The 8,769-nt window shown below is 48.6% G+C and overlaps 1 protein-coding gene across 1 annotated transcript in view; it reads left to right on the plus strand.

The window, feature by feature from the left end:
• Positions 1-210: 210 nt before the first annotated feature.
• syngap1b (synaptic Ras GTPase activating protein 1b) overlaps positions 211-8,769 on the plus strand; it is a 97,309-nt gene continuing 88,750 nt past the window's right edge. The window contains exon 1 of the mRNA XM_055163591.1: positions 211-485. Coding sequence (XP_055019566.1) covers positions 464-485 — 22 coding nt within the window. The 5' untranslated portion in view covers positions 211-463. The remainder of the gene's footprint in view (positions 486-8,769) is intronic.

Consider the following 8,769-nt stretch of genomic DNA (forward strand, 5'->3'; position numbering starts at 1 on the left):
TCCTGTGGCTCCTGTAGCTCCTGTGGCTCCCGCAGACCTGAGCTAAACTCTGCTGCGGCTCTTCTCCTGCGGCTCTTCATGTTTCTGCTGCTTCTTCTGTGTTTTTCTTCGGGGTTTTATTTCCAGGTAGGAGCGGATGCTGAGTGCGTGCCCACGCGTGCGCGCTCCCGCTCCCTCCCTCTCTGCTGAGCCTCGTGTGCGCCACACATGCTTGCGCGCGCGCACATCCTGCTCCTGTATTTCGGTCGCGCTGGTCCGGGGCTCGCGGTGATGCCAGTGTGATGCCAGTGTGATGCCAGCGTGATGCCAGCGTGTCCAGCGGGAGAATGGCGTCGCGCGCGGCTGCCTGGGTGACGCGCGCTGCCGGCCTCGCGCTCTCCGGTTCATTTCTGTCCGTTTTGTGATTCCTGGGCGCGCGCGGTCTGCCGAGAACCACAAGCCTCCCGCTCCATGACGGTGGAACATGTCCTATGTTCCCTTCCAAGGTAAGACACGTCCCCCTGTCCCCGTGTCCCCCTGTCCTCTGTCCTCTGTCTCACTGTCCCCGTGTCTCTCTGTCCCTGTCCCTTCGGACGCAGCGACAGGTGCGATCCTGTCCCCCGCGGTCTGTGCCCACACGCGCGCACATACAGCGCAGCGTGTGGCCGCGTGTGTGCGCGTGCCGCATCACACTGGAGTAATGTGTGTGCGCGTGGCGTGACTCTGTCATTCACAGAAGCTCAAGAAGCTCAAGAAGAGCACTCACGGACCCGGGCCTCGGGTCCTCAGGGTCCTCTGTACTCTGTACTCTAGTCTTATGTACTCTGGTCCTGTGGCTCTTTGGTCCTGTGGCTCTTTGGTCCTGTGGCTCTTTGGTCCTGTGGCTCTTTGGTGCTCTGACTCTCTGGTGTTCTGGTCTTCTGTACTCTGGTCCTGTGTGCTCTAGTCCTCTGGTCCTCTGACACTCTGGTCCTGTGGTGCTCTGGTCATGTCAGGGAGCAGGAGCTGGTGGAGTGTGGCTGAGTGTAGATGTGTGTAGATGTGTGTAGATGTGTGTGGTTGTGTGTGGTTGTGTGTGGTTGTGTGTGGTTGTGGTTGTGGTACAGTGTGCGGTTGTGAGCAGCTCGAGCCGCTGTGAGAGGAGCCGGAGCCTGAAGAGCTCAGTGAGCGGCTCCTCGGCGGCTCTGTCCGCGGCTCCTCGGTGGTTGTGTCGGGCCGCGCGGCCTGCGCTGCCCCCGGCTCCACGGGCCTTATGTAAAACTTTAGCCCAGTGCGCACCCGCCTCCCGCGCCCCGCTGCTGCCGGAGCCGCGTGCACAGTGAGTGGGTGCGAGGTGCCGCTTCTCCATCACCGCAACTGTGACTAATGCCGCGAGCCGCGCGCCGCAGCACAGCGCCTGCGCACACGCACGCGCACAACGCTGCCGGGGTCCGCGTGCGGGGGTGAGGGGGGGTGAACACCTCAAACATCTGACTCGAGTTTAAAGTTCGACCACGTGATCTGCTCATGTTACCATGGAAACCAAGAGTCAGGGGACGCCTCTCCACAGCTCAGGAAAACTACAACCACATGCTGTGTGCCTCCTGTCAGCGGGGCCAGGGCACCTGCCAGGACTGATGCCAGGGCACCTGTCAAGGCTGGTGCCAGGGCACCTGTCAAGGCCATGGCTGTGACAGGTGCCTCTGTTCTAGAGTCATGATAGAATCATGTAAACAGCACCTGTCCACAGGTTTAAAGCCACATGCTCCCTCACACCTGACCCCTCCCCCTCACCTGACCCCTCCCCCGGCCCCTGCTCTTCACCCGGCTCTTCTCCTGTCAGGTCACAGCGGGCACACTGTCAGACAGCAGTAACATAGGCAGCCTCTGGTGGGGGTGTGAGACGCTGCAGGGCCGTGTTGCTTTGAGTCATGAGACAGTTTCATGTTTTGTTTCATGGACTTGACACAGCCGCCCTGGGGCAGACTGAGGACAGAGTGGCTGCTGATCTGCTCCTGTGGCAGTTCAGACATGGTAAATGGAGTGTGTTGCCAAAGGGCACAGTGACAGTGTTTGTCACAGTGTGTCTTGTGTTCTCCTGCAGATGTTCCACATGTTTCAGTGATTCTGTAGGTTCCTCTGAGCTCACAGCGCCACCTGCAGGTGTCATCATGTTCTGCTCCTCTGTGTTTTTAAACTCACGGCCACAGCGGCTCGTTAAAGTCTGATCCTGTCAGATCCCAGAAGCTCAGGGGCCTGGAACATCAGGAGGCACCAGAGCAAAACACTGGTGTTGTGTCCTTAGGCAAGACACTTCACGCACACTGCCCTGTATGAAAGTGGAGTGTGTGTGAGTGATGGATGCATGTCTGAGTAATCTAGCGCTCTATTATTCGATTCAAACCCTTCTTACTGTTAACAGTATGAGCTGAACTGTACGAGACTCCGCCCCCATGCTCCACATGACAACTCCACAAACACACAAGTACAACACAAAACTGAACAGCAGCAGGACAAACCTGACGCGCACGAGTTTCATGAGTGTGACGCTCTGAAGGGGGAGTGACTCAGCGCGGGGAGCAGAGAGACGGGTTATGATGTGATGATACGTTCTGTGTGACAGGAAATGTCCCGTAGAACCTCTGCAGGTTCCACGACTTTCCTCTGGGCGTCTCCTGTTTTTTTTAGTGAAACGTGAAAGTTTCTCCAGATTTTTACGGTTTTATTTGATGAAAAACTAAATAAAACAAAACACAATCTGCTGTTTTCAACACAACCACATTTAAAAGATGAACAGCGAGTGTGGAGGCTCCTTCAGTCGTCACTCTGCTCGTCTTCCTCCTGCAGAGCTCAGGACGATCATCAACAACAACAACATCAGTCCCTCAGCGTGTGACGCTAACTGTGCGCACTGCTCTGTCTGACGCTTTGTTCAACTTTAATCTGACTTTTATTTTAACACAAACTGATCATAAAGACCTGAGCTCCAACAGGTGAGAGGATCTGTGCAGTTAAACACGACCTTCTAAAGAACATCAGACACAGGCTCGTGTCTTTCACCTTTCAGCGTAAAATCAAACTCTTAAACTGGACACGGAAGGAAAATGTCTCTTTAAATCACTTTTATATTATTTTATGTTGAGTTTTCAGATGAACTTAATCTTTTTTGTCAGTGTTTGCTCGTGTGTGATTTGTGTCACCATGGTAACCGCTGCACATTCCCCCATTAGACACACATGTAGAACACAGGAATCGTTTCAATGTACAGAACTGTAAACTGACGGCCCGTGTCTGAGTCCTGTTTGGACCGTGGTTCTGACTCGGTGCTGTGGAGCTGCTCTGGGGTCAGCCGTTCTCAGAGATCCGTCGATACGATCCCGGTATCGGATATCGGTGCAGATATTGAACCAGACCAACTTTATTTATCAAGCACTTTTAAAACTCTACAGTTGGTCAAAGTGCTGCACACAAACACAGAGCAGACCAGGACAATCGCAGTAGAAGAAAATACACAACACAAACGCAACACAACAACTAAAAACACAGAAAACAGTGAGATATTCAACAAGAAATGTGCATGTCACTTGTTAAAGTCAGTGAGAAAAGGTGAGTTTTTAGGAGTGATTTAAACACAGGTGCAGATTCGGGCTCTAATCTCTAACGGCGGCTGGTTCCAGAGTCGAGGAGCAGCAACAGAAAACACACGGTCCCCACAAAGCTCACGTTTAGTTTTGGGGACGGGAGCTGGAGCTGGTCGAGAGCGCGAGGGGGCGTGACGTTTTGATGGATCAGGTTTCGGTTCAGTCGGTTTCTCATCTCGGTGAATAAATCGGTGTAGTCAGAGTCTCAGTCTCTGGACGGTGTTGGACCAAAATACGTCGTAATGTTGAGCGTGTGTTTTTGTTTCAGAGCCGTTCTGTGGGGACTCGTCGTTTTTTCCCACACGTCGTTTGTTTAAAGTGAATCGTATTTTCAGTGTCGTATCGGATCAGATCGAGAATCACCAGACGCTTAAAGCCAAAGAATCGACATCGACCTTAAAACAGAAACAACTCCAACTCAGAGTGAAACAGTCGAGCTGTGTGTGTGTGTGTCTGTGTGTGTAAAACGTTTGACTGAAGCACTTCCTGACTCACTGTGCTCGTGTAAAAAAGTCTGATTGGTTTGATCTGTTTTCCAGTGGTTGAGTTGAGTTTGTCGTGTGACTCGTGTGTCGTTGTTTCCTTTAAGTTTTGTTCTTTCTTCTCTTGATATTTGTGGATAAATTGTTCATGAAGAATGTTTCTCCTTTGTGGAGTTTGTTGGTTGAAGATTTGGTGATGGAGCAGATTTATGAATTTACACACACATTTACACACACACATTTACACACACAGTTTGTGAGTTTGACAGTTTGACGTGTGTCTGACCCGTGTGTTTTGACCTTTGACCTGTCACAGATCAGAGTCACTGAGGGACGATGACGTCACCACAGACGCTTTAGAAAACACACAGAGATCACCCACGAACCGCCACTCAGGTCCTGTAGCTCAGGTCCTGTACCTCGGGTCCTGTAGCTCGAGTCCTGTAGCTCAGGTCCCGTAGCTCAGGTCCCACAGCTCGGGTCCCGTAGCTCGGGTTCCGTAGCTCGGGTCCTGTAGCTCATGTCCTGTAGCTTGGGTCATGTAGCTCAGGTCCTGGAGCTCAGGTCCTGTAGCTCAGGTCCCGTAGCTCGGGTCCCGTAGCTCGGGTCCCGTAGCTCGGGTCCTTTAGCTCATGTCCTGTAGCTCAGGTCCTGGAGCTCAGGTCCTGTAGCTCAGGTCCCGTAGCTTGGGTCCTGTAGCTCACGTCCTGTCCTGTAGCTCACGTCCTGTAGCTCGGGTCATGTAGCTCAGGTCCTGGAGCTCAGGTCCTGTATCTCAGTTCATGTAGCTCAGGTCCTGGAGCTCAGGTCGTGTAGCTCAGGTCCTGGAGCTCAGGTCGTGTAGCTCAGGTCCTGTAGCTCAGTTCATGTAGCTCAGGTCCTGTAGCTCGAGTCATGTAGCTCGGGTCCTGTAGCTCGGGTCCTGCAGCTCGGGTCATGTAGCTCGAGTCCTGTAGCTCGGGTCCTGTAGCTCGGGTCCTGTAGCTCGGGTGCTGTAGCTCAGGTCGTGTAGCTCAGGTCGTGTAGCTCAGGTCGGTGTGAGGGCTCAGGTCGTGGTATGCTCAGGTCCTTGTAACTCGGTCCTGTAGCTCGGGTCCGTAGCTCAGCGTCCTGTACGGCTCAGTCCGTAGCTCAAAGTCCGTAGTAGTGAGTAGGCTCAGGTCACGTGCTGTGTTGGTTTTGTAGCTCGATCCTGTAAGCTCATGCACGTAGCTCACGTCCTGTAACTCGGTCGTGTTACTTCAAGGTTCAATGTGTTGATGTTCACGTGCTTCAGTGAGACGATCCTGGGATTATGTAACCACACGAGGTGGTAGGACCCAGCGCAAGGAAGGACTTAGAAACACTACTCACACGTAGATGGAATCACGGAATATCCAAAAAAAAGCGTAGACGTAGGTCAGCAAGAGGAGGAGTCATCAAGTGAGTAGTCCACTACATGAACCCACACTATCTAGTCATAGTTAAGATAGTAGCCATAATAAGGTAGTAAGTAACAGTCAGAAGCTATGCAAGTAAGCAGTAGTAGTAGCAGTACGTAGTAGAGTAGTAGTGGGAAAGCAGTAGTAGTAGTAGTAGTACACAGTAGTAGTAGTAGTAGTAGTATCACTAAGTAGTCGTTAGCATTACCGTAGAGTAAGTAGTTAGTAGTTAGTAGACTAGTTTGTAGTAAGCCATTTAAAAGCACAAGTAGTAGCATAGTAGTAGTAGCCACTGATGTAGTAAGTAGTAGTAGAATAAGTAGTAACCCTAAAGGAACAACACTAGTAGCAGTGAGCAGTAAGTAGAACGTTAGCCAAAGTAAGTAGTTAGCTCAGGGTACATGAGTCAAGTACATTATCCATAAATCGTAAGGTCTAGTAGTACAAGTAGAGAGTCTAGTAGGTAGTATAAGTGCACGATAAGAGTAGTCAAAGTAAGTAAGTAGCAGTAGTTAGTATAGTATAAGTAGTCAAGCAGTAGTATAGTAGTACGCTGGTTAAGGTAGTAGTATAGTAGCAGTCGTAAGTAGTAGTAGTAGTTAATAGTAAGTAGTAGCCAGTAAGTAGTACAGTAGAGTCAGTAGTAGTAAGTAGCAGTAGTACACAGTAGAGTAGTGTAGTGTAAGTAGTTAAGCAGTAGCAGTAGTAGTAAGAGTAGCAGTAAAGAGTAGTAGTAAGTAATAAGGCAGTAGATAGCACAATAAAAGTAAGTAGAAGCAGATTAAGAGTACAGCGTGTATGTGGTGGATAGTAGTAGTAGTAGTAGTAAATAGTATAGTAAAGTATTAAAGTAGTAAAGTAAAGTAGTAGTAGTAGTAGCAGTATTAGTAGTAGTAGTAATAAGTAGTAGTAGGAGTAGTAGTAGTATTTTAGTGTCTGAATCCACATGTACTTTTATCCTGTAAATGACATAAACATTAAATCTTTTCTGCATCAAATGTCAAAGTGTTTTATTGTCTGAAATTCAGGAAATGCATGGGTAGCATGCTAGTTGAAGTTGTGAAAATAGTTTAAGTGATTTTCATCACCGTAAAACAGTGAGATACTCGACTAAGGAAAGAACAGATTTAAGAAAGTCCAAATAATCCTCTGCTCCTGTTTAACTGAAGTAGTTTAATGACACTGAGACTACATGTCCCATAAAGATCCCTTGTACTCTACTTCCTTAATCTGTAAGTTTATACTGAGACACATGTCCATAATCCTCTATCTGTTCTGCATGTAGTTATAACTGTGTTTGTTAATTACCACGTTTAACACCAAACCCTCTACAGCACATTCTGAATCTGTTAGTCCTGGTTTCAGTCCTGGTTTATCGCTGGTTTAAGTCCCTGGTTTCAGTATCCTGGTTTAAGTCCTGGTTTACCACGTCCTCGGTTCTAGTCCCAGTTCATTTCCTGGTTCAGTCCTGGTTCAATCCTGGGTTCAGTCCCTAGAATTACGTCCTCTGGTTTTGTCCTGGTTCAGTCCTTTCATCCTGGTTCAGTCCCAGGTTTAGTCCTGGTTTATCCCGGTTTAGTCCTGGTTCAGTCCCGTTGTTACGTTTTTTTTTAAAAACAAATTTTCTTTACATTCAAAACGACCTTTTGAGTCCTAAATACACACCACCACTAAATTCATAAACTAAGAAAAATACTACTACTACTACTAACTACAACTACTACTACTACTACTACTACTACTACTACTACTAGACTACTATTACTGCTACTACTACTCTACTACTATTACTGCTACTCTACTACTCACTAACTACTACTATACTGCTACTATTACTACTACTACTACTACTACTACTGACTACTACTCTACTACTTCACTACTACTTTACTACTATCTAATTTTGACTACTACTGGCTTATACTAGCTACTATTCTCGGCTACTATTTACGGTACTTACTACCTACTACTACTCTACTACTACTACTTCACTACAGGGAGTGAGAAAAACAATTCTTTGGATATGTTTTTCGTATAAGAAGTGACATATAAACGTTTTTTTCACATTGAACTTCAAACTTGATGTAGATTCAGATTCAAAGACAGTTTATATCTGAAACAGATAATGAACAGAAGAATCACACATGTGACAAATGTGGATTTTCACAATTTAAATCATAATTTCAACATGAGCCTGATTCATTTGCAGCTCTTATTATTAGTTTTCAGTGTAACATGTCCCAGACCTGATCTGATCGTTGGCAGGAGTCTGGGTCACACCTCCAGCTCAGTGTCACTTTACTTTGTCACCTGCATTTGACCCATTTTATCAAGGCATCATGTCAGTCCAACATTCTGTGACCCCTGGCAGTGTGTCGGGTCGTACCCAGTGTGTCGTAACTCACCGTAACAGTGTGTCGCGTCCTCGTACAGTGGTGTCGCGTCCTCTTGTACCACACACATGGACTCGCAAGTGGCCATAGATGTCCTCAAGTACACGTAGCCTCCAATGTCCCTCGATACAGTGTGTATTCCTACGTAACGTCGTCGTCCGCATCCTCGAACCGTGCTGTCGGGCCGTACCTCATTACAGGTGATGATCCTCTACACCACCTAACCACCAACGAGCCTGTCGCGTCCCTCAGACTCCCCACCAAGATGCATTCCATGTCCTACCTCACAACCAACCGATCAACGAGTGCCCGATGTCCTCGTACAGTGTGTCGCACGTCACCCGCCCATAGCCAAGTGATGCGTCGATCCTCGCTACACAGTGTCCGATTGCCACGTTTCACTCGCTAACCCGATGTGTCCATCACGCTAAACACGTGACTGCACCGTGCCGTGTCCCGTTACAGTAGCTGTTCCGCAGTTCCCCATCACCGTTACAGTGTACATGCTGCGTACCGCGTCTAACAGGTGTGTCCTCTCACCCTACAGTGTGTCCCGCGTCTCGTCCACATGCTGTGCCTCGGTACAGTTGCCGTGTCCTTCGTACAGTTGTTCATGTCCTCGTACAGTGTGGGCCCTCGTACACGGTCGCATGACAGTGCGCTCACATGTGTGAGTCTGTACGTGTGTCGGTCCTCGTTACGTGTAGTCCTTGTTACTGAGGCCTGCAATGAGAAAAGAAAATTGATGTAAAACAGAATTTGTCGTTGTTCTAACATTAGATGTGACAGAGTGAACAGGGACACAGTCAGGTCGTATCTACACAAACCAGGTCGTATCTACACTCTAAGGTCGTATCTACACCAGGTCACCTAC

The sequence above is a fragment of the Boleophthalmus pectinirostris genome, unplaced genomic scaffold (genome assembly GCF_026225935.1).
Source record: "Boleophthalmus pectinirostris isolate CB_2022bp ecotype Guang Dong unplaced genomic scaffold, ASM2622593v1 HiC_scaffold_6, whole genome shotgun sequence".
NCBI classification, from domain to species: Eukaryota; Metazoa; Chordata; class Actinopteri; order Gobiiformes; family Gobiidae; genus Boleophthalmus; species Boleophthalmus pectinirostris.